At 41.7% G+C, this 25,930-nt stretch overlaps 1 protein-coding gene across 1 annotated transcript in view; it reads left to right on the top strand.

Moving 5' to 3' along the window:
- The window catches only part of PAPPA (pappalysin 1), a 1,503,354-nt gene that overhangs the window by 1,164,854 nt on the left and 312,570 nt on the right, over positions 1-25,930 (top strand). Inside the window, exon 15 of the mRNA XM_053695762.1 lies at positions 14,589-14,620. Within this exon, the coding sequence (XP_053551737.1) occupies positions 14,589-14,620 (32 nt within the window). The remainder of the gene's footprint in view (positions 1-14,588; positions 14,621-25,930) is intronic.

Here is a 25,930-nt window from a genome sequence, read left to right as displayed (position 1 = left end):
ATGCCTGCTAAGGCTCTTAGTCCCTCTGAGCCGTCTACCTCTCAGGACTTGGCGTCCCATGAGATTACTTCCCTTGCTACATTATCCACTTCACATGCAGTTCACCATAGCACATCCAATCCTCCATCCGGAGGGGGCCTTCTTCCTGCGGACTTTGCCGCGGAGTTACAAACACAAGAGACAGGTTTAACATAGCTCTCTTGACCCGGAGTCAGCTAAATATTTATCAGATTTAGCTATCATGTCCCAGTTATCTGATGATGAGTTAACCTCTGTAGCTTCAGACAGTGAACTTTCTGGGTCAGTGTCCTTAACGTCTAAGCCTCCTGCTGCGGAGGAGCCGTCCTTTAGATTTAAAATTGAGCCCTTGCATTTTTTATTAAAGGAGGTTCTGTCTACGTTAGAGGTTGAAGAACTCATGATACCTAAATTAGACAGAATTTACAAAGACAGGAAAGTTCCTTTGACTTTTCCTGTGCAGGTTAAGATGGCAAACATTATTAAGAATGAATGGAAAAGAATTGGTTCTTCCTTTTCCCCCTCGTCTATTTTTAAAAAGTTGTTCCCGGTCCCAGACTCTCAACTGGATTTGTGGGGCTCCATTCCTAAGGTGGATGGTGCTATCTCTACGCTTGATAAACATACTACTATACCTCTTGAGGATAGTTTTTCATTCAGAGAGCCGATGGATAAAAAATTGGAAACCTTTATGAGAAAGATGTTTCAACATAAGGGATTTTTGTTTCAACCAGTGGCTACAGTTGCCGCAGTTGCCGAAGTGGCTACCTACTGGTGCGACTCTTTGTCGGAACTCATTGAGGTGGAGTCTCCCCTTGAGGATATTCAAGACAGAATTAAAGCTCTGAGAATGGCTAATTATGTTATCTTTGATGCAAACATGCAAATTTATTTGCCTAACTGCAAAGGCCTCTGGCTTTGCGGTCCTAGCCCGCCAGGCGCTCTGGTTAAAGTCTTGGTCTGCAGATATGACTTCTAAGTCCAGACTCCTTTCTCTTCCCTTCAAGGGAAATATTTTATTTGGTCCAGGCCTGGACTCCATTATTTCTATGGTTACCGGAGGCAAGGGTGCCTACCTACTTCAAGATAAGAAGAACAAGTCTAAGGGACAACAATCTTCTAATTTTCATTCCTTTCGTTCTGACAAATCCCAACAACAAACAATTATCATCCAAGCCCGAGCAACTCAACAGTACTAGGAAGCCAGCTCAGTCCACTCCAAGCAGAATAAGAAGCCCACTGAAATCAAATTGGTATGAAGGGGCAGCCCCTGATCCGGGATCAGATCATGTAGGGGGCAGACTGTCTCTTTTTTTCAGATGCTTGGTTCAAGGACGCACAGGATCTGTGTGGGTCCTGGAGGTGGTATTTCAGGGATACAAGATAGACTTCAAATCTCATCTGCTAAGGGGCAGATTCCTTCTCTCGAATCTGTCTACCAGACAAGAAAAGAAAGATGCCTTTTTTAGGGTGCATTCGGGATCTATCCTCCTTAGGAGTTGTTGTCCTGGTGCCTATCGAATAAATAGGAATAAATAGGTTTTAGGAGGGAACTTTCCACCCAATTCTGGACCTAAAGTGCTTAAACAAATTTCTCAGTGTCCCCTCCTTCAAGATGGAGGCAACAAGGTCCACCCTTCCTTTAATTCAGGAAGGCCAGTTTATGACCACTATAGATCTGAAGGACGCTTACCTTCATGTTCCAATCCACAGGGAACACTTTCAGTTATTGAGGTTTGCATTCCTGGACAAGCACTTCCAGTTAATTGCCCGTCCGTTTGGCCTAGCTACTGCTTTAAAAATATTTACAAAGGTTCTGGGGGCTCTTCTAGCCGTTTCCAGAACTCAGGGTATTGCAGTAGCCCCATACTTGGATTATATTATGGTGCATCTGGTGCATTTTGTCTTGTGGAATAATCCTTCCCAGTCCTCTTCAATCACATGGATGGAGTACCAAGGTGGGATTCCTGGGTACTATAATAAACTCCATATCCATGAGGGTATTTCTAAGAGACCAGAGACGTTGCAAGCTAACTTTGGCATGTCTTGCCCTCCGGACCTCATTGAGTCCCTCTGTGGCTCAGTGTATGGAGGTTATTGGTCTTATGGTGTCCTGCATAGACATCATTCCTTTTGCCAGGTTTCGTCTCAGACCTTTACAACTGTGCATGCTGAGGCAGTGGAACGGCGATCATTCAGATCTGTCTTAACAAATTTTTTAGACAGCCAGTTGAGAGAATCACTCTCTTTGTGGCTCTGTCCAGATCATCCGTCCCGAGGAACATGCTTCTTAAGACGATACTGTGAGATTGTGACTATGGACACAAGCCTATCCGGATGGGAGCTGTTTGGGGTGCCAGGAAGGCACAGGGGTTGCGGACTCATGAGGAGTCCTTCCTCCCGATCAATATTTTGGAACTACAGGAAATCTTTAAGTTCTTGAAGGCTTGGCCACTTCTGGGTTCGTCCCAGTTTATCAGATTCCAATCAGACAATATAACTTTGGTGGCTTACATCAACCATCAGGGGGGGAACGAGAAGTTCTTTGAAAATGAAGGAAGTATCTCAGATTCTGGAGTGGGCGGAGGCCCACAGCTGTTCACTGTCAGCAATCCACATTCCGGGTGTGGACATTCGGGAGGCAGATTTTCTCAGCAGGCAATCTTTCCATCCAGGGGAATGTTCTCTCCATCCTGAGGTGTTTGCAGAGATATGCAGCAAGTGGGGGACGCTGGAGATAGATTTCATGGCGTCCCATCTCAATACCAAGCTACCCAGGTACGGGTCAAGGTCGAGGGATCCCCAAGCTGAACTAATAGATGCACTAGCAGTGCCCTGGAGGTTCAAATTCATACATATTTTTCCTCCATTTTCACTTCTTCCTCGAGTTGTGGCCCGCATAAAGCAGGAGCGGATATCAGTAATCCTGATTGCTCCATCATGGCCACAAAGGATTTGGTTTGTGGATCTAGTGGGGATGTCCTCATATCCTCCGTGGAAGTTACCTTGTCGCAGAGACCTGCTGTTACAAGGTCCATTTGTTCATCAAAATCTAGATTATCTGAGGCTGACTGCCTGGAGATTGAACGCTTAGTCTTAGCCAAGAGAGGTTTATCTGAGAGTGTCATTGATACTCTTATTCAAGCTCGTAAACCAGTTACTCTGCATATCTACCACAAGGTGTGGATGACCTACTTATTCTGGTGTGAAGAGCGTGTTTTTTCCTGGTACAGAGTTAAGGTTGCCAGGATCTTATATTTTCACCAGGATGGGCCTATCTGCTAGTTCCCTGAGGGGACATATTTTTGCCCTGTCGGTTTTATTGCACAAGAGACTGCCTGAGCTTCCAGACGTGCAGTCCTTTGTTAAGGCTCTGATTAGGATAAGACGTGTAGATCTGGGGCTCTTTTTATTGGCTATTGCCTCTGCGCGCAGAGTTTCTGAGATCTCTGCTTTGCAATGTGAGTCCCTTTATCTGATTTTTCATGCAGATAAGGCAGTTTTACATACTGAATTAGGTTTTCTTCCTACAGTTTTGTCAGATCACAACATCAATCAGGAAATTGTGGTTCCTTCCTTGTGTCCTAATCCTCCTTCATCGAAGGAATGCTTACTTCACAATTTGGATGTGGTTCGCGCCTTGAAGTTCTATCTTGAGTCTACTAAGGAGTTTAGACAATCTTCCTCTTTGTTTGTTATCTATTCGGGGAAGCATAAGGGGCAGAAGGCTACTTCGACTTCACTATCTTTTTGGTTAAGGAGTGCCATCCGTGTAGCTTACAAGACAGCGGGACATCATCTTCCTGAGAGGATAATGGCTCATTCCACTAGATCAGTGGTTTCCTCTGGGCCTTTAAGAACGAGGCCTCTATGGATCAGATTTGTAAGACCTGGTCCTTCTTACATACTTTTTCAAAATTTTACAAGTTTGATGTTTTTTGCTTCAACTGAAGCAGCTTTTGGGAGAAAAGTTTTGCAGGCTGTGGTTCCCTTTAGAATAGGGTCCACCTCTTCCTTTTTGTTCCCTCACGTTATTCATTCAGTATCTTCTGGAGCTTGGGTTTTTTCCCAACAGTAAGGAATGAAGCCGTGGACTCTTCCCATCTTGGGAAGGAAAACATAATTTATGCTTACCAGATAAACTCCTTTCCTCCTGGTAAGGGAGAGTCCACGACCCCGCCCGTTTTTTCTTGTCTATGGGTGGTCCCCTATTATTTATTTTAGTCTTCTGGCACCATTTATACCCTAATGTTTCTCCTACTTTTCCTTGTTGACTGGGGTAATGAGGAAGTGGGAGGGATATTTAAGCCTTTGGCTGGGGTGTTTTTGCCTCCTCCTGGTGGCCAGGTGTTGTATTTCCCAAGAGTAAGGAATGAAGCCGTGGACTCTCCCTATCCGGAATGAAAATAATTTATCTGGTAAGCAAAAATTATGTTTTTTTCAAGTACATACATTTGACGCATGCTGGCCATCAGCGTGATAGTTTCCATGCTTTGTTATGCCCTTTTCTGTTATATATATATATATATATATATATATATATATATATATATATATATATATATATATATATATATAAAATATATTTCTTCTAGAGCTCTTTTAATGGGGATATTATCATTCAACTTTATTAATAATTTTTTGCAGTTATGTAGCTTTGTAATTCTGTCCCTAAATCTCTCTTTGAAGATGGGTGTTTTGAACATTTTACAACCACTATTAAATGTTTATATTGTTATATGTTAAGGTATTACCTTTAGCAATCTTTTAAAATACATGTATTTATGTTTTAATTCATTCTGACCATTACTACTACTGTTCTTGCTTCAAAGGGTATTAATGCTGTTTTTTCCTTAAAGGAAAAGTATACCACTTTTGTTCCCCCTGGAATTATAAACTTAATTCGAACAACAGTGCTGAAATGATGGTGGCCATGCTTCTTTTAACTAAGTGTAAAAGGTCAGTTCAGAATGTACCTTCTTCTAGTTTTTAACCTGGAACAGGCCTAAACAGTTTAAGATCTTATCCCCCATCCAAGTTTGCATGTAGGTGTAGCCCTTGATCGAGAGGCTTTGGTAGGGTGTAGGTTACTCCTTTTTCAGGAAGCTTGGTTTTTGTCTGCTCATGTTACTTGAATTCTTATTATAGTCTCAATGATATTGTTCCATAAGTAGGAAGGAACTTACAGATCTACTCTGACCTAGAACCTTAGAACAATTTTCTGAAGTTGCTACTTTTAAAATGGAAATTATTTAGAATGTTCTGTAAGGTCAAATTATATCCTCAATCAAATTTAAGAATGCTTACCTTTATGTTCTTATTTCTTGGAACATCATTGGTTTCTGAGATTTGCTTTTCAGGACAAACTTTTTTATAGTTTGTTACTGTTCCATTTGGTTTGGCTACATCTCTACTTATCCAGAATATTCTGGATTCCCTCTTATATGCAATCAGTTTTCATTGTATTGCTGTTTTTCCTGGCATGGATGATTCTCATTCAGCAGTATGTCTCTCATGTAGACTGTTGTCGTTTCTTCAACAACATGTATGGAAAGCCTTTTTTTTTTAAAAAAACAGTTTACTGGTTCCTCAGATAAAGGTTAGTTTTTTGGGGTTTTTATAGAATCAGTTTCTATAATTTTTCTGTTAGAACCGTCTGTCTGTTGTTTTTTTTCTTCCGTTTCTGTTTGCATGGAGGTTCTCATGTTTTTGGAATTGGTTATTATTCTGTTTGCTCGCTTTCATATGAGTCCCCTTCAGCCTTGCATCTTTTTCCAATGATATAGGGACCTTTCTCAGTTGTCTTTGAGGACTCATTTACATTCCAGAAGAAGGCATTTCTGTTTTGGTAGATGACAATATGTTCTTTATTCTAGGGGCTTCTTTTGTCTGTAATATCTACAGATGCAAATTGTTGTTGTTTTTTTACTTTCCGGGATGGGGGCAGTTTTGGGGTCTCAGAAGGCATAAAGAGTTTGGTTTTCTCAATAGGAAAGATTATCTTTTGATGTTTTTAAACTCTGTGCAATATTCAGGCCCTTCAGAGTTGGCCTCTATTGTAAGTGATTTTTTAGAATCTGTAGTTTATGTCAATCTGTCTGATTTCTGCTTTTCATGTTCCAGGACTGTATAACTGGAAAACATTTTTTTCCCAGTCTTTAGTTCTTCTGTCATCTAGTTATGTTCGATCAGATAATAGATCTTTGGGATTGCCCAGAGATAGTTCTGATGGTTTCCCAGGTAAATCTCAATTTCCCCAGGTACTGTGTAAGATCCATGTATCTTTGGACTGTGTTTGTGGATGCTCTAGTAGTTCAGTGGTCTTTCTGGCTAGCCTATGTTTTATTTTTTCAACCTCTGGTCTTTTTTTTTTCCAGGCCCCTTGCTAAGATTTGGCAGGAAGAGCTTTAGTTCAACTTGCTCCAGCTTTTTCCTGCAGTCTTTGGTATGCAGATCTGGTTCTTTTATCCAGTTTCTCTTATTGGCTGCTTATTTTGCATAAAAACCTTTTCAGGTCCTTCTTTCTATCCAGATTATATTTATCTTGACCTAATGGCATTAAGATTGAATCAGAAACCCTTTGAACTATTTGTTCAGTTATTGAGTTTCTTATACAGGTTTGTAAACCTGTGACTAGGGGAATTGTTATTTAAGGGTCTGGAAGGCCTTTATTTTTTGGTGTTCACACTTTTTTTTATTTATTTTTTTATTTCTAGATTTTGTGCTATTTTTTACAGGATGGTTTGGATAAGGGTTTATCTGCCAGTTCTTTTAAATAATAATAATAATTATTATTATCATTACTATTAGCGCTATGAACATGGGTGGTATATAAAAAACGATTACAGGGATCAAATGGGTAGAGGGTCCTGCCAAAAGTTGCACTGTTGTAGTCGGCTCTTATGTGAACTACAAACAGCTGGGCTCATAGGTTTACATGCTATTGGGTTTTAGGGGATATCAGTGGAAATAGGAAGGTTAGTGTAGGTTGTAAGCGTCCCTGAATAGTAGAGTCTTCAGGGAGCACTTGAAGTTTTTAAAACTAGGGGAGATTCTGGTGGAGCGAGGCAGAGAGTTCCATAAGATGGGAGCCAATCTTGAGAAATCTTGTAGACAGGAATATGAGGATGTAACAAGAGAGGAGGAGAGTAGGAGATTGTGAGCGGAGCGAAGGGGACGGGAGGGAGATTATCTGGAGACAAGGTCTTTGATGTAGGGGGGAGAAATGCAATTGAGGGCTTTGTGTGTCAGAGTGAGAATTTTGTGTTTAATCCTGGAGGCAAGAGGAAGCCAGTGAAGGGATTGGCAGAGAGGTGCAGCAGATGAAGAGTGACGTGCAAGGAAGATGAGCCTGGCAGAGGCATTCATTATGGATTGTAAAGGAGCTAGGTGGCAGCTAGGGAGACCAGAGAGGATAGAGTTGCAGTAGTTGAGGCGGGAAAGGATGAAAGAGTGGATTAAAATCTATGTTGTGTCTTGTGTAAGGAAATGTCTAATTTTAATTATGTTTTTTTAAGGTGGAAGCGGCAGGCTTTAGCCAAGGACTGAATGTGAGGAGTGAAAGAAAGATCTGAGTCAAGTGTGACCCCAAGACATCGGGCATGTGAGGTTGGGGTAATGATGGAGTTGTCAACAGTTACAGAGACATGGGGGTTGATATTTTGGAAGAAGGGGGGGAAATAAGGAGCTCAGTTTTGGAGAGATTTAGCTTGAGGTAGTGAGAGGACATCCAAGATGAGATATGAGAGAGACAGTTAGTGACACGGGTTAGCAAGGAAGGAGATAATTCTGGTGCAGAGAGGTAGATTTGGGTATTGTCGGCATACACATGATAATTAAACCTGTGAGACTTTATTAAGAAACCTAGCGAAGACGTGTAGATTGAGAAGAGAAGGGGACCGAGGACAGAGCCTTGCAGTACCCCAACAGAAAGAGGTAACAGGCAGAAGATACCCCAGAGAAGGCTACACTAAAGGTATTATTAGACAGATGGGAAGAGAACCAAGAGAAAGCTGTGTCACAGATGCCGAAGGATTGAAGGGTATGGAGCAAAAGAGGGTGGTTGACAGTATCAAAGGCTGCAGACAGATCAAGGAGCATAAGTAGAGAGAATTGGCCTTTTGATTTTGCTGTAAGTAGGTTGTCGGTAACCTTAACAATTGCTGTCTCTGTTGAGTGAAGGGGCAAAATTCAGATTGCAGTGGGTCAAGGAAGGAGTTTAATGTAATTAAATGGGATAGGCGTTCATATACTAGCTTTCTCTTGTAAGGTGTATCCAGTCCACGGATTCATCCTTTACTTGTGGGATATTCTCCTTCCCTACAGGAAGTGGCAAAGAGAGCACACCGCAGAGCTGTCCATATAGCTCCCCCTCTAGCTCTACCCCCCAGTCATTCTCTTTGCCGGCTCTAAGCACTTGGGTCTCTCTCGGGAGGGTAAAGTGAATGTGGTGTTAGAATTGTACTTTTTATTATCTTCAATCAAAAGTTTGTTATTTTAAATGGTACCGGTTTGTACTATTTACTCTCTAGCAGAAAAGTGATGAAGATTTCTGCTGAGAGGAAAATGATTTTAGCATGTTGTAACTAAAATCCAATGCTGTTCCCACACAGGACTGATGAGTATCAGAAAACCTCAGTTGGGGGGAACAGTTTGCAGGGTAGTCTGCAATAAGGTATGTTCAGTCATTTATTTCTAGACAAGACTTAGATAATGCTAGAAGATACTGACAATATCCCCATGAGGGGAGGGTAAGCTATGTTCACAGACTTAGTAAAGAATTGAATGCTTACATAACAGGGCTAATTATGCTGGTTGACACTAATTCAGGGCAATCGATTGTTTATCTAAGGAAAATATCGTTTGTAAGACACTTTGAAAGTCCTTTTGGGTTCTTTCTGGGGTTATTACCCACATGGCTATTTTTTATTCACTTAGGAGTGATTTCTTAGGCCTCACAGCTCCGGAGTAGAGTGGGAGGAGCCTAATTTTGCGCCTTAGATGCGCTGTTAGAATTGCATAGGAGTTCATGCTGCTTCACATGGAGGGTCCTGCTGCTGTTTGAGGGCATAAAAGAAGCTATATTCCCCCAAATCTGATCCCTAAGGGCAGGTAGGGCCACAGCAAGGCTGTGGCAAGGTGCTGTAGTAATTTTAACCGGGTGTTGGCTTTAGACTGCTCCGGTTTGGGCATTAAGGGGTTAATTGTTTTGATACTAGTGGTGCAATCTTACTAAGGCTTTAGGTACATACTGTGAAAATTTCAAAAGGATTGCTGCATTTTTCACTGTTTTGCAAAATTGTGTGCCCTTTTTATCTCTTAAAGGCACAGTAACATTTTTTCAAATTGTGTTTTTTATTTGATTAAAGTGATTTCCAAGCCTGTTTGTGTATACTACTAGTCTGTTAAACATGTCTGACACCAAGGAAAATCTTTGTTCAATGTGTTTAGAAGCCATGGTGGAACCCCCTCTCAGAATGTGTCCCACTTGTACTGATATGTCTATACACTTTAAAGATCATATTGTTGCACTTAAGAATGTGGCCCAAGATGATTCTCAGACTGAAGGTAACAAGGGTAGCCCGTCTACCTCTCCCCAAGTGTCACAACCAGTTACGCCCGCTCAAGCGACGCCTAGTACCTCTAGTGCGTCTAACCCTTTTACATTACAAGACTTAGCGGCAGTCATGGATAATTCTCTTACAGCCTTCTTATCTAAACTGCCCATGTTACCTGCAAAGCGTGATAGCTCCGTTTTAAGAACAGCTTATGAGCATTCTGACGCTTTGGTAGCCGTATCCGATATACCCTCACAACGCTCTGAAGTGGGAGCGAGGGATTTGATGTCTGAGGGAGAAGTCTCTGATTCAGGAAGGGTTCCTCCTCAGACAGATTCAGATACATTGGCTTTTAAATTTAAACTTGAACACCTCCGCGTTTTGCTCAGGGAGGTATTAGCTACTCTGAATGACTGCCACCCTTTGGTGATCCCAGAGAAATTGTGTAAAATTAACAAGTACCTAGAGGTCCCTGTTTACACTGATGCGTTTCCGGTCCCTAAGAGGATTGCAGATATCGTTACTAGGGAGTGGGATAGACCAGGTGTTCCCTTTGTTCCCCCTCCTGTTTTTAAGAAATTGTTCCCCATATCTGACCCCATGTGGGACTCGTGGCAGACGGTCCCTAAGGTGGAGGGGGCTGTTTCTTCACTTGCTAAACGCACAACCATACCAATTGAAGACAGTTGTGCTTTTAAAGACCCTATGGATAAGAAGTTAGAGGATTTACTTAAGAAAATTTTTGTTCAACAAGGTTTTCTTCTCCAACCTATTGCCTGCATTATTCCTGTAACTACTGCAGCTGCTTTCTGGTTTGAGGCGCTGGAAGACTCGCTCCAGACGGAGACCTCTTATGAGGAAATTATCTTTTATCACCGACGCCGCTTTCCAAATAGCTAAGTTAGCGGCAAAAAATTCAGGTTTCGCCATTTTGGCGCGCAGGGCGCTATGGCTAAAGACCAGGTCGGCCGATGTGTCATCTAAATCCAAGCTTTTGAACATCCCTTTCAAAGGAAAGACCCTCTTCGGGCCTGAATTGAAAGAGATTATTTCAGAAATCACCGGGGGAAAAGGCCATGCTCTCCCTCAGGACAAGTCATTTAAGACAAAAAACAAAGCTAATTTTTGTTCCTTTCGTAATTTCAGGAGCGGCCCTGTTTCATCCTCTCCGGCTGCAAAGCAAGAGGGTAACGCTTCACAGGCCAAGGCAACCTGGAAACCTTACCAGGGCTGGAATAAGGGTAAACAGGCCAAAAAGCCTGCAGCTGCCACCAAGACAGCATGAAGGGGTAACCCCCGATCCGGGACCGGATCTAGTAGGGGGCAGAATCTCTCTTCGCTCAGGCCTGGGCAAGAGAAGTACACGATCCTTGGGCATTAGATATTGTATCCCAGGGATATCTTCTAGAATTCAAGGGCTCTCCTCCAAGGGGAAGGTTCAACATTTCTTGATTGTCTACAGATCAGACAAAGAAAGAGGCGTTTTTATGCTGTGTAGAAGATCTACATACAATGGGAGTGATCCACCCAGTTCCAATTGCGGAACAAGGGTTGGCTTTTTACTCAAACCTGTTTGTGGTTCCCAAAAAAGAGGGAACTTTCAGACCCATCCTGGATCTAAAAATTCTAAACAGATTCCTCAGAGTCCCATCATTCAAAATGGAGACCATTCGGACAATCTTACCAATGATCCAGGAAGGTCAATATATGACTACCGTGGATCTAAAGGATGCATACCTACACATTCCTATCCACAAAGATCATCACCAGTTTCTCAGGTTCGCTTTTCTGGACAAGCATTACCAGTTTGTGGCTCTTCTCTTCGGCTTAGCCACTGCTCCCAGAATTTTCACAAAGGTGCTAGGGTCCCTCCTGGCGGTTCTAAGACTGCGGGGCATAGCAGTGGCGCCTTACCTAGACGACATCTTAATTCAGGTGCCGTCTTTCCAAAGAGCCAAGTCTCACACGGATATTGTATTGGCCTTTCTGAGGTCTCATGGGTGGAAGGTGAACATCAAAAAGAGTTCTCTTTCCCCTCTCACAAGGGTTTGCTCGGATACACCTCAGACCACTGCAACTATGCATGCTCAAACAGTGGAATGGGGATTATGCAGATTTGTCTCCTCAAATTCAGTTGGACCAGGAGACCAGAGATTCTCTTCTCTGGTGGTTGTCTCAGGATCACCTGTCTCAGGGAATATGTTTCCTCAGGCCAGAGTGGATCATTGTAACGACCGACGCCAGTCTGTGAGGCTGGGGTGCGGTCTGGGACTCCCTGAAAGCTCAGGGCTTATGGTCTCGGGAAGAAACGCTTCTCCCGATAAACATTCTGGAACTGAGGGCGATATTCAACGCTCTTCAGGCATGGCCTCAATTAGCTGCGGCCAAATTCATCAGATTTCAGTCGGACAACATCATGACTGTAGCTTACGTCAATCATCAGGGGGGGGAACAAAGAGTTCCCTAGCGATGACGGAAGTAACCAAAATAATCAGGTGGGCGGAGGATCACTCCTGCCATCTCTCAGCAATTCACATCCCAGGAGTAGACAACTGGGAGGCGGATTTTCTAAGTCGTCAGAGTTTTCACCCGGGGGAGTGGGAACTCCACCCGGAGGTATTTGCCCAGCTGACTCAGCTATGGGGCACTCCAGAGTTGGATCTGATGGCGTCCCGTCAGAACGCCAAACTTCCTCTCTACGGGTCCAGGTCCCGGGACCCAAAGGCGGTATTGATAGATGCTCTAGCAGCGCCTTGGTCCTTCAATTTGGCTTATGTTTTTCCACCATCTCCCCTTCTCCCTCGTCTGGTCACCAGAATCAAGCAGGAGAAGGCTTTGGTGATTCTGATAGCGCCTGCTTGGCCACGCAGGACTTGGTATGCAGACCTAGTGGACATGTCATCTGTCCCACCATGGACACTGCCAATGAGGCAGGATCTTCTAATACAGGGTCCGTTCAAGCATCCAAACCTAGTTTCTCTACGTCTGACTGCTTGGAGATTGAACGCTTAATTCTATCAAAGTGTGGTTTCTCTGAGTCAGTTATAGATACTCTGATTCAGGCTAGAAAGCCTGTCACCAGGAAAATCTACCATAAGATATGGTGGAAATATCTTTGTTGGTGTGAATCCAAGGGTTACTCATGGAGTAAGATTAGGATTCCCAGGATATTGTCTTTTCTCCAAGAAGGATTGGAGAAAGGATTGTCAGCTAGTTCCTTAAAAGGACAAATATCTGCTCTGTCTATCCTTTTACACAAGCGTCTGGCAGAGGTACCAGACGTTCAAGCGTTTGCTCAGGCTTTAGTCAGAATCAAGCCTGTCTATAAACCTGTGGCTCCGCCATGGAGTCTAAATCTAGTTCTTTCAGTTCTTCAAGGGGTTCCGTTTGAACCTTTACATTCCATAGATATTAAGTTGTTATCTTGGAAAGTTTTGTTTTTGGTAGCTATCTCTTCTGCTCGAAGAGTTTCAGAATTATCTGCCTTACAGTGTGATTCACCTTACCTGGTGTTCCACGCAGATAAGCCTGGTTTTCTTCCTAAAGTTGTTTCTAACAAGAATATTAACCAGGAAATAGTTGTTCCTTCTCTGTGTCCTAATCCTTCTTCGAAGAAGGAACGTCTGTTACACAATCTTGATGTAGTTCGTGCTTTAAAGTTCTATTTACAAGCAACTAAGGATTTCAGACAAACATCTTCCTTCTTTGTTATCTATTCTGGTAAGAGGAGAGGTCAGAAAGCGACTGCTACTTCTCTTTCCTTTTGGCTGAAAAGCATCATCCGTTTGGCCTATGAGACTGCTGGCCAGTAGCCTCCTGAAACAATTACTGCTCATTCTACCAGAGCAGTGGCTTCCACATGGGCTTTCAAAAATGTGGCTTCTTTTGAACAGATTTGTAAGGCAGCAACTTGGTCTTCACTGCATACTTTTTCCAAATTTTACAAATTCGATACTTTTGTTTCTTCGGAGGCTATTTTTGGGAGAAAGGTTTTGCAAGCAGTGGTGCCTTCCGTTTAAGGTACCTGTCTTGTTCCCTCCCTTCATCCGTGTCCTAAAGCTTTGGTATTGGTATCCCACAAGTAATCACATGAATCTGTGGACTGGATACACCTTACAAGAGAAAACAGAATTTATGCTTACCTGATAAATTACTTTCTCTTATGGTGTATCCAGTCCACGGCCCGCCCTGGCAATTAAGTCAGGTAAAAAAAAATTTTTTGTTTAAACTACAGTCACCACTGCACCCTATGGTTTCTCCTTTTTCTTCCTAACCTTTGGTTGAATGACTGGGGGATGGAGCTAGAGGGGGAGCTATATGGACAGCTCTGCTGTGTGCTCTCTTTGCCACTTCCTGTAGGGAAGGAAAATATCCCACAAGTAAAGGATGAATCCGTGGACTGGATACACCACAAGAGAAAGTAATTTATCAGGTAAGCATAAATTCTGTTTTTCAAGAAGCTTTGAGGCAAGAGGTAGTAGGGAAATAGGGCGGTAGTTGGATAGGGAGGTTGGATTGAAAGAAGGTTTTTTGAGGATAGGTGTGACTAATGCATGTTGAAGAGATGTGGGAACTATACCAGTGCTGAAGAAGAGGTTGAAGATGTGTGTGAGTATAGGGGTAAGGGTAGAAGAGAGGGAGGGAAGTAGTTGTGAGGGGATGGGGTCGTGGGGACAGGTAGTGTGGTGAAAGGATAGTATAAGGGCAGGAACCTCATCCTCTGTATCAGGGGCAAAATAACTAAATTTATGGCTATGTGGGTTTTGAATGATTGTGAGCTTTTGAGTGGGTGGGAAACTGGTAGTATGTTAAGAGCTGGTTTTAGTTCTGATGGAGTCAATTTTGTTGTTGAAGTAGCTGGCGAAATCGTGGGCTGGGAGAAAAGTTGTGGTGGGAGGTAGGTGTGGGCAGAGAAGAGTATTGAATGTGGAGAACAGACGTTTTGGGTTTGAAGAAAGAGTAGAGATAAGAGCAGAGAAGTAATGTTGCTTATATAGATTAAGGGCAGAATAGTAAGAGTTCAAGATGAACTTATAATGAAGAAAGTCAGCAGACTCCGAGATTTCCTCCAGTGTCGCTCAGCAGTACGGGAACATCTGTGTAGGTACTGTGTCAGAGGAGTATGCCAGGGCTGAGGATGAGTGTATGTTTTCAGAGCTATGGTAGGTGGGCAGTTTTCTGTCCTTTTTAGTTATTTTTGTAAGAAGATTGTCAATCTTTCTAACATTTATGGTTTAGTCCTAGTCTGTCTGGCCTAGAATTAAGCCTGTTATGATCAATTTTTCCTCTGTGGGACTTTGATTTGGTCTTAAAGGGACACTGTACCCATAATTTTTCTTTCGTGATTCAGATTCAGCATTAAATTTTAAGCAACTTTCTAATTTACTCCTATTATCAAATTGTCTTCATTCTCTTGGTATCTTTATTTGAAATGCAAGAATTTAAGTTTAAATGCCGGCCCATTTTTGGTGAACAACCTGGGTTGTCCTTGCTGATTGGTGGATAAATTCATCCACCAATAAAAAAGTGCTGTCCAGAGTACTGAAACCAAAAAAAGCTTAGATGCCTTCTTTTTAAAATAATGATAGCAAGAGAACGAAGAAAAATTGATAATAGGAGTAAATTAGAAAGTTGCTTAAAATGTCATGCTCAATCTGAATCACGAAAGAAATATTTTGGGTACAGTTTCCCTTTAAGGATTTTGCAGGTTCCTCCTGTTGGTCCTATGCATCAGGTGGATATTAACCTTATTTCTAGAAGTTTTGTTTGGTTTAGCTATTTCATCTGTTAAAAGAGTTTCTAAACTTTATTGTTTCCCCCTTATCTTATTTTTTTTATTTTTTTGAATCAAAGATTTGTATTAAGGTATTTAGCAAAACAATATTCACACATACACAAGAAAACTATCTTATCTAAGAGGTATAATGCTTTAGAAAATTGAAATTAGGCTGCAGATTAAAACCGCTGAGGAATGCACCAATCTGGGTGAATTTAAATAGATATATAGAAGTAAAATATTTGAACTAGGAGGAAAAAGCTAGTTTATTACATTTTATATGGCAGATATAAATGTTACCTTCCTGAGCCCTCCCGTCTTGTAATATTTAGAGACCCTTTTATCTTTTAATTCTTGGTCTTTGTTCCCTAGGTTAAGAGCATTACACAATGAAAACAAAACAAAAAAAAACAATATATTAGATCTCCCAGTAACTTAAAGGTGGCTTATGCTATGGTGACTAATTATAAATTTATGAAGAAGGCTTACGTCTGAGTAGGGCTGAGCATTAATTATACCACATGTGTGGGCTATTATGAACTTTACATGAATCATAAAGCAGTGTCCTGATGAATAAGGGTGATACACAGTGGGATACAATGAAACAGATTTCCCTATGGTTATAGTATGGTGTATATTACAGTGAATAACAATATCTGTAGGGGAGGGGTACATGTTCACACCAGGACAAAAATCAATTGCACAACTCACATGGGCTATTATGATATCCATAAAAGACTCCTCGTTAAAGGGACCTAATGGATAAATAGTAATAAGAGTGCCCTTTGTTTAAGCATAAAATACGTAGTACACCTGACAAGTTGTGTGTACAAGCTACCCAGGTTGAGCAAAGTGATTAAAACTGAAAGTCTAGCCCTTTAACTATGCCTCAGACTATACAGTCGTCATTAATAAGTGAAGGGCTGATGGATAAAACAGGACTGTCCGTAGGTCCAAGTTAGATAAAATATAAAGTCCAAAATATTGTGTCTGCCGCAGGGAAAATCATTATCTTAGGGAGAGCCAAAAACACAGTGAAATGTCACCCAATCCCCCTCTTAGCCTTGCTGAACTTTCCGCAAATGAAATGAGAGCTCAGAATAGGGCAAATTATGAAAAGATGTTGTCGGGGAGATCCTCTGGAGTAACTCTGAGCCATCAAGGATAAGGATGCCAGATAAGTATAAGAGACCAGGGTCACATCAGTTCTTACCAAGGAGGGTCCTTCATGCAAACCTAATTCACCGGTCATCATCGGAACATTAGGCATCTCTAAACATCGCGTTAGGTGGCCGGCCGCATCCACCCCCGCTAGTGACAGCTTCTTCTCGGACACTCTCCCGGTTTCAGGAGCACAAGAGGTAGGCGCGCCCCCCAGGACTTCGCCTCTCTGGTAACATAGGGAAGCTTCTTGTTGCTTCATGAATTTGGTCTCCTTTAGCTCCAATGGGCACAAAGTATACTCCATACCACTGAGAAGGGACTGCGAGCGGCTATGGTGTAAGTCATGCTCTATTGCAGTCGCCATTTGCATCTCTTCATGCAGTTGTTCTCGATGGCGGGCTTTCATAATAGTTATGAGATGAGCGAAATTAGAGTCCATTTTCTGGGCTAATGCGGCCAAGAGGGCCTGGATTTCATTTTGAAATGTCTCCTCCATATTGCCAAGTTTCTTTACCTCCTAGTGTGAGCAATAATGTGAGTCTGCTTTACCCGGCATGTCGGGGGGGGGGGGGTAAGCTGATGAACAATTGTCAGCCGCCGTGCCTCTTCTGACGTCCTGAGTAGTGGTTCCTTATATTAAATCTCCATAAGTGAAACATCTGTCAATGCAGCTTCCTTTCACAATCCAAATTCCACCAAAAGGAATATTGATCATCCACATGGAAAGTAAATAGTCAGTATATTATTGTTATTGGGCCTAGAGCTAGCAAATATTGCGTCTGGACACGACGGCTGCTAAGGCGCGCCCCCCTTCCTTATCTTATTTTTTACTTCAGGATAAAGTTATGTTTTTTCATTAATGGAAAGAGTCCACAGCTGCATTCATTACTTTTGGGAATTCAGAACCTGACCACCAGGAGGAGGCAAAGACACCCCAGCCAAAAGGCTTAAATACTAATCCTACTTCCCTCATCCCCCAGTCATTCTTTGCCTTCCGTCCCAGGAGGTTAGCAGAGAAGTGTCAGAAGTTTTTGGATAGTCTCTTATGGAGGGTAGTACGCTTTGGCATGGGACTGGAGTTTTAAGTAGTCCTGTCAGCCTCTCAGTGAGAGCATGGGTGAAAGTTAGAGTCCAGAGATGCAGGGAGAGTCTTTCTGCGAAACCATCCCGACTCATATTAACAGCTCCACAAGCAATCAGCGTTGACAAGTTTTGCTGCCTGCTTTTTTTCTCTCAAGTCCATGGCAGAAGTGACACTAATATCTGTCACACTTGAAGGGCTGTGTTCCTGTTCCAGGCATATATTCTGGTAAGATTGTTTTATTTTACTTTCATCATGGATGTATTGTAATTTAAACTGTTTATCCAAGAGGGGTTACATCCTTTTAGGGATAACTTTAACATAGGGTCTCAGTGAAGCTCCTTTTTGTATCTAGGAATCAAGGGTTAATATATCCTGAAGGGGATTATTGAACAGGGGGGTTTATAATCATGTTTGTGACGCAGCCTTTTCAGTCGGGCGCGCTTTTGCATGGACTGCATGGTTTACCTTGTGACTCTATTTCCGCTTTGCTGACCGCATGGCCACGGAGAAATCCTGGTCCACTGGTGTCTAGTTCTCTGGAGGTGGCAGTGTCCCAGTTATGGAGGATTCTTGGAGACGGATGTCTCTGATTCAGACTCTACTTCTTGCGAATAATATGAATTTGCCCGGGTGATACATGCCCATCAGTTATGTTCCAAATGCCGTTTTAGAGTGCTCTGTTCCTCAGGATCGAGGAATCGGGTGCCCACTGAGCCATCCACCTCTGGGGATTCTATTTCTCAGATTACGACACGGTTCTGCATGGCCATATTTTTGGGGCTAGCGCATATGCACCTCCTGCGAGTGTGCTTTCAATATTGCCTGTGTTTCGTTAACCGTGTCTCGTCAGGTGTGGGATCACCTGGTCCAGTTCAGCCTTCCTGGGGAGTGACTGCGCCTGTGGACTCAGGGGGTCAACCTTCGGGGCCAGTGTTTCCTTTTGCTCCGGCGGAGGTATGTTGCGCCTTTCATTATAGACTGACACGCCTTTGTGTTCTACTAAGGCACATTTTTGGCATTGCTGGAGGATCACACTCTTAATGGGTCTGGGGATTCTCAGTCTTACTCTTCAATTGGCTTGCATGCATAGACATAAGCGGATGAAGTAATCTTATTATAGTGGATCCAGCACAACTGTAAAATTAAATAAATACACAAAAGCCTATATGTCAAAAACGATATAAATATTTATTAGATTAAATTAACTATATGCACAAAACACACATTCACATTCATACAGTGGATCCCGCACAAAAAAGTGGTATAAAATACTGGCCAAAAATTATTATTATCTGGTGCACCAGGGAAAATAGACAAAAGATAGTCCATTTAAGAATAGCAAATATTTTGTAATCCAACAGGTGCAGCGTTAATGCAAAATGAATGCAGTTATACAGTCCCCGGTGTATAGAGACCAGTCACTTCAGACTTTAACCCCAAATGTTACTGTGTGAAGTAGTACGTAAAAGGCATAGCATAGGAGGAGCAGTGAACACTCGCGTCTTTGTTCACAGGTGCTGTTTCCTCTTCAAGCAATAGTATTCAGTGCACAGATGCATATCACATATTCTACCTGTATTTATTCACGCGGTCGCTCCTCCTAGCTGCTTCACTCTCAAGTCGTCCAAACCTCAGGGGTAAGTCAGGATGAGCAGGGAATCTGCTGAAAAAGGCTGCCAAGCACGACGAGTCCAAACGCTCGTTTCGCTCCTCCAGTCAGTGCAGCATGGAGCTTCTTCCAGGTGCTAACGACACCTTGATTACCATCCTTTTTATTGGATGCTGATTCTTTTCTATTTGATGGAGTTCATGTCAATCACAACTAGCCACTGCGCAGCTGTTACAATGTTTTGCAATGGTTACTTTTGAATACAATTATATGCAGGGCTCTTCGTGTAACCAAGGTGAAGTATTTCATAGCAGAAATTAATTGAATACACTTTAATGTTGAAAACACTCACTCACACACACATCCGCAACAATTCATATATACAAAATATTCTAAAAGACAATTTTATTCTTAATGCACCATTGTGCAATATTTAAAAGACAATACTTTATGCATAGAGGTATGTGTGTAACTTACTCTAACAGTTAATATGTGCAATTTAGCTCATCATGGAAAAATATATATTTACAATTTTATGATGATGTATATTTAAGATTTTTAATTTATTTTGAGATCCCATCTTCTTTACAGATATAAATATAAATGGAGGTGTGCAGACAGAGTTAGGTATAGGGAATTAACCCAAAAAGGAAGCAAATTCCAATTTTTCGTTTAAGCCATTGGGAGACAGGGTGTTCAGTTTGTACATCCATCTTGTTTCTTTTTGTAAAAGAATTCTATCAATGTCCCCCCCACGCATACTTAATTTAACAGATTCAATTCCAATAAAACGGAGTTCATCCGTTTTTGATTTGTGAAATTGAGCAAAATGTCTTGCCACTGGGCTATCAATGTTGAAGTCCTTTACATCATCTCTATGTTCTGTAATGCGGGAGCGTAATTCTCTAAAAGTTTTGCCCACATAGAAATATTTACACGAGCAATAGAGAAGATATATGACTCCTTTTGTAGAGCAGTTAATAAATGAGTTGATTTTGTATGTGACTAGCAGTGGCTAGTTGTGATTGACATGAACTCCATCAAATAGAAAAGAATCTTTGAAATCAGCATCCAATAAAAAGGATGGTAATCAAGGTGTCGTTAGCACCTGGAAGAAGCTCCATGCTGCACTGACTGGAGGAGCGAAACGAGCATTTGGACTCGTCGTGCTTGGCAGCCTTTTTCAGCAGATTCCCTGCTCATCCTGACTTACCCCTGAGGTTTGGACGACTTGAGAGTGAAGCAGCTAGGAGGAGTGACCGAGTGAATAAATACAGGTAGAATATGTGATATGCATCTGTGCACTGAATACTATTGCTTGAAGAGGAAACAGCACCTGTGAACAAAGACGCGTGTTTTCCCTGCTCCTCCTATGCTATGCCTTTTACGTACTATTTCACACAGTAACATTTGGGGTTAAAGTCTGAAGTGACTGGTCTCTATACACCGGGGACTGTATAACTGCATTCATTTTGAATTAACGCTGCACCTGTTGGATTACAAAATATTTGCAAAAATATTTGCTATTCTTAAATGGACTATCTTTTGTCTATTTTCCCTGGTGCACCAGATAATAATAATTTTTGGCCAGTATTTTATACCACTTTTTTTGTGCGGGATCCACTGTATGAATGTGAATGTGTGTTTTGTGCATATAGTTAATTTAATCTAATAAATATTTATATCGTTTTTGACATATAGGCTTTTGTGTATTTATTTAATTTTACAGTTGTGCTGGATTTACCTAGACTTTTGGGAATTTCTTATTGTGTAAGTCCCACTTTCTTTTCTATGTTGTTTCATATGTACTCTTCTAGGAAGCACCTGTTCTTAAGTGATTTATTAACCCAGTAGTGTGCAACTCTTTTTCTGTTTCTTTTAATCTTATTATAGTCTTTGTTATTTGTGTATCCTTTTCCAGTTCTGAGCTTGGAAGTCTCGGACCCCTGTTGGGCTGGCCATGCAGGTCTGTCTGGGTGATAACCTACAGGTTGCCTTCTTTTATTTTCACCCGGTGAGGATGATTTTTATTTGGTCTAAAGCTCATGTTGTGGGTGATGTTTCCTTCTGGAACTTTCTTCTCTGGAATTGATACTCGCAATTTTGTGGTTGCACTGTTTACAAAATTCTGTCTGACTGTTCTTTATCCCTCCATCATCGGGGGAGACTCTATGTGGCCTTGACAGTGCTGGGACCCTTGGTTTCAGGCTAGCCCTGACTGAGTACAAATCCTTCTTTCTTTGAGGCCTAGTTCAGACATGTGGCACCTTTTTATGCCTGGTTGGTTCTGTGAGGGAGCCTAATGATCACAATATGCTTTGTGTTGTTTTCTTGTTTTATTTTAGAAGCTTCAGCTAGCATCCTGAGAAGACTTGAGGGTCCGTGGTTGCTTAGGGGCATAGGAGATTGGTTCAGTCCTCATTCACCTTTCAATCTAGTGGGCCCGGGACTCCGTTGAGATCCGCGGCGACATGCTCAGTCATTTCCGATTTTTTCGGGAACTAGAGTGTTCCTTCCCGTTGTGGGTTGGAGGCTTGGAGGTAGGGCTGCAACTAACAATTATTTTCATAATCGGCTGATTATTTTTCTTGACTAATCGAATAAAAAATAAATTAATTATTTTTTCCCTATATTTAAAATAAGATCCACATAAATATAAACTTCCAACTTAAACTTTACATTAAAACAACTGTTGTTCCAATTTTCAAGCAGCAGAACAAATTTTTAGAATTAAGCAAAACAAAACCACAAACTGAAAAGAGTTAGAACTAGTAAGAGGTAGACTACCACTGTTTATAACATTCTGTTATTCACTCTGTCAGAAACTTTGTATTGAAATGCAAAAATGTCAACATGCCCCTGGCTGAGGCTGGCTCTCTTTTTTGCAGCTATTTTGCCTGCAGCAGAGAAGAGGTCCTCAGATGGTGGTGAGGTGACTGAGATGCATAAATAGGGTTTTGCCAATTTAACCAAGGTGGGATATGTATCTTTGTTAGCTCTCCACCAATGTAAGGGGCCTCTTGACAAAGTCAGCCTGAACTTAATTTTAACGTAAAAATATCTTGAATATCTATATGCAATGGTACATAACCAGCTATAAGGTTAGGGGGAAAATATATATATATATATATATATATATATATATATATATACACTGTATGATGTTGAATTTGTAGATGCTGAATTTGGTACATATTTCAATTAATTAAAAATAGTAAGAAAAAAAAGGCTAAAGGGCTGAAGACTATATATCAGTAAAAGGGCACAACTTTACACATTTATCTATAGAGTACATATATCAGCAATAGCAAGTGATCCTCTAAAAATTGAACAAACAGGTAATAGTGACATCAATTCATATAACAAATGCCATCAATCTAGGGCTAGGTGTAAATAACAATCTCAGCACTAAATCATGCAAAGCATAGGGCCAAATCACCTGATTTTATATAAACAATCCAAATTATGACTCCTATTTTATTTCTGGGTTGCACATAAGAAAAGAGTAGTTGTAAACTTAAAAAAAGAAACTTATAGTGTCCTAAAAAAAGTGAAAAGTAAAATGTCTGTAGACGTCCTTTAGGCTAAGGGCATAACCATAAAACAATATCATGTGCAGGAGCTCATTGGAGTAAAGCAGCTGGTGCTGTGCACAGACCAACTAATTGCAAACCAACTAATCGATTATGAGATTTGTTGACAACTATTTTCATAATTCATTATGCTGATTAGTTGTTGCAGCTCTACTTAGATGATTTAGGTCCTTCATACCCACGTTATTACAGTTTTGCCTTTCATAGTCTCTTTGGAAGTGTGATTTGAGGACTTGATTCTTTTAGAGGTTCTCTTTCTTTGGGCCGAGACTTTCTGGACTTCTTCCGTTTTTTCTGGCGGCTTTGGCCGCTTAATTAGGAAGTGAAGGCTGTGAGGCTCTGTCTTCCTTTGGGAGTTAGTTGTCTCTTTTTCCAAGCTTTTTGCTTAGGGGATGTTTTTCTGCTTGGGTTCGGGATGCGTTGCCTTCTTCTCCCTTGGGTGTGGTCCTCTGGAACGTTAATCTGAAAGGATTATGGAGACTAGCCCTTCTTTCTACTCTCTTTCCGGTGACTCTGTTCTCGCTCTCATTTCCCTTAGTGTTGCCCTTGGGGCCTTTGGGCTCTAGAGAAATTGTGTGACTTTATCGCAGTCTAGTACCTTGCTGGGAGGGTGTTGACTTCCGGCTAAGGGAGTTCTCTTTCCTTTGGGCTGGGAATTACGAGTGATTCCTGTACCTGTTCTCCAGGTTTCCCGGTTCTCATCCCCTGTGAGGTCTGATTGCTTCAGACGGGATGTCTTGTGTTCCCTGAGGGTGTCGTTCGTTCTAGGGCGATTCTGGGTCCCGGGTCCAGGGTTTTTGTCTTGGACCCCTCTTGGATGTCTGGAGATTTATAATCTTGTGGACTGGTTCGGGACGACTCCGTTTTTTTTCAGGGACCCTTTGATGCGACATAGGGGCTAGCTCTTTGGACTTGCTAGCAGGGAGGCCAGAGTGCACATCCACCTTCGGGTATTGGTTATAAACTTTAAAGCCTGACTTGTCCTTCGGATGGAGTGTGCTCCTCTATGGGGAGTTTTTTCTCTGTTGGGTCAACTGTGGTGTCTGGATATTTTTTAATTTGGTCCGTGTTTTGATCATACTATTGCTTCATGTCTTGTGGACATGTACGCTGTTCTTATCTGTGCCCTTCCCTTTTGAGGGGATAGTTTGTCTTCCTTATGAGCTGGGGTTTGCTCTCTCTGGAGGGTCTTTGTCCTGCCCTGTGTGTTGGAGGTTGGATCAGGTGGCTTATTTCTGTAAGGGGCAGCATTTGCTGCTCTGTGGGCTCTGTTCCACCTGTCGGAATTTGATCTCTCTATGTAGAGACAGTCTAAGAGAGCTGTGACAGGTCTTCCTACGGGTCTATTGCTCTTTTCTCTGTTCCAGGTCCCAGTGGGTTCTCCTTGGGAGTGCCTTATTTTGGAGGAGCGTATTGGGTTGGCACCCGAGCTCTGTTGGGGTGGGTGAGTCCCCCCTTTTTTCCAATTCCCTGGGGGCTTGTCTTTCTGTCCCTCCTGTCTATCAGACATGTCTGTCGCTTGGGCTGGTCTGGTGTTGGAGCAGGATCTGAGATCTGTTGCTCTGCTAAATTCGTCCTCGGACCATTTGAAGTACGGTAAGCCTCTTGAGGTTTCTTCTTTCTCCATGTTCAAGATTTGTGGGAAGGACTGGCAGCTCTTAGATAGCCTGCAACGTTATCCACTGGTTAATGGATACTTAGCGATCTGGGCCTCCATTACATATGCAGCGTCGCCCGCAAAATCCTCCGCCGTTTTTTCGTGATTTTGGTATTACATATATGGCGTAGCGTATACTTCACCCTTCGGACGTATTTTTTTTACCCATAGACTAACATAGAACAGCCGCGCAATTAGGTATCCAATATGCAGTGTAAGAACTTACGCGCGCAGAATTCAGAAAATCTACTCCATTCTCATCTCGCCACATATTGCAGGCGCAGCAACCCTTGCACTGACTAAAAAAGCAACGTAACACCCTGGAAGCCTTAACAAACACATACATTTAAGCAGCATCTCAAGGTTAAAGGGACAGTATACTATGATATTGTTTTTTTAAGGTTTATTTGTGTATTTGAAATAGTTTGAAGCCACAACATAATCAAATGGATTGAGCTTGTAGGTACTTTATCACATTGTGGACATATACTTGCTTATTTACTTTAAATTTCTTCTCAAAACAATCAACAATACTTGGAGGAGAGAACAATGGGAAATCATAATTGTATTACCTTCATCTCTTTAGAACTCACTGGAGTGTAATTTATTCTAATGCTAACACAGCTTGGCATTGATGCCAACATATATAAAGGGACAGTTAAGTCCAAAGAAAACCTCCTTGTTTTAAATAGGGCATGTTATTTCAAACTACTTTCAGATTTAATTCTAACACTTGCTTTGTTCTCTTGGTATTCTTAGTTGAAAGCAAAACCTAGGATGGATATGATAATTTCTAAGACCTTCTTAAAGGCTGCCTCTTTGCAATTGTGTCAAACCAATCACAGACACCACAACCTCTCACCTGCAGCCTTAAAACACCTGATAATGCCCACCCTATCAGTAACATCACTACTATATATACCAATGGGTCAATTTATATTGGATGTGAGATATAATGATTTACATCTTAGAAGTGAATATTACTATATGTACCCTTCATAAACAACTATTGTGGATGTGAGTTATAGTACAAGAATATGTCATAAACATGATATTACTTTTTTTTTTTTTTGCCATTTCCACACAGGTCTTATTATATGTTTATATAACAATATTAGTGTACTAAAACACACCTCACATGGATGTGGGTGACAATTATATGGTAAATAACAGAGGACAAGATTTATGGTGAACTATAAGAATATTTATTTCTTTTTTGGCTTCTTGGATGAGGGAGCTGAGGTGACTGTAGCGGATTTCCTTGTTCTTCTGGTTTGAGATGATTCTGTTGTTTCTGCTAGTGTGCTGGCCACAGATGATAGGCTGGAGGCAGTGACCTGCTGATGTGTAAAGTGCTCAACCAATACACCCAAGAGTTGATTTTGTTCTCTCCATCTATCGTCCATTTGCATCTGCATATCAGACAGAATTTGCATAATCTGTGATTGGTTATGAACACTTAACAATGCTGC

This window comes from Bombina bombina, chromosome 12 (genome assembly GCF_027579735.1).
Source record: "Bombina bombina isolate aBomBom1 chromosome 12, aBomBom1.pri, whole genome shotgun sequence".
NCBI classification, from domain to species: domain Eukaryota; kingdom Metazoa; phylum Chordata; class Amphibia; order Anura; family Bombinatoridae; genus Bombina; species Bombina bombina.
The sequence above is the reverse complement of the archived record's forward strand: the minus strand, read 5'-3'. Positions and strand labels throughout refer to the sequence as shown.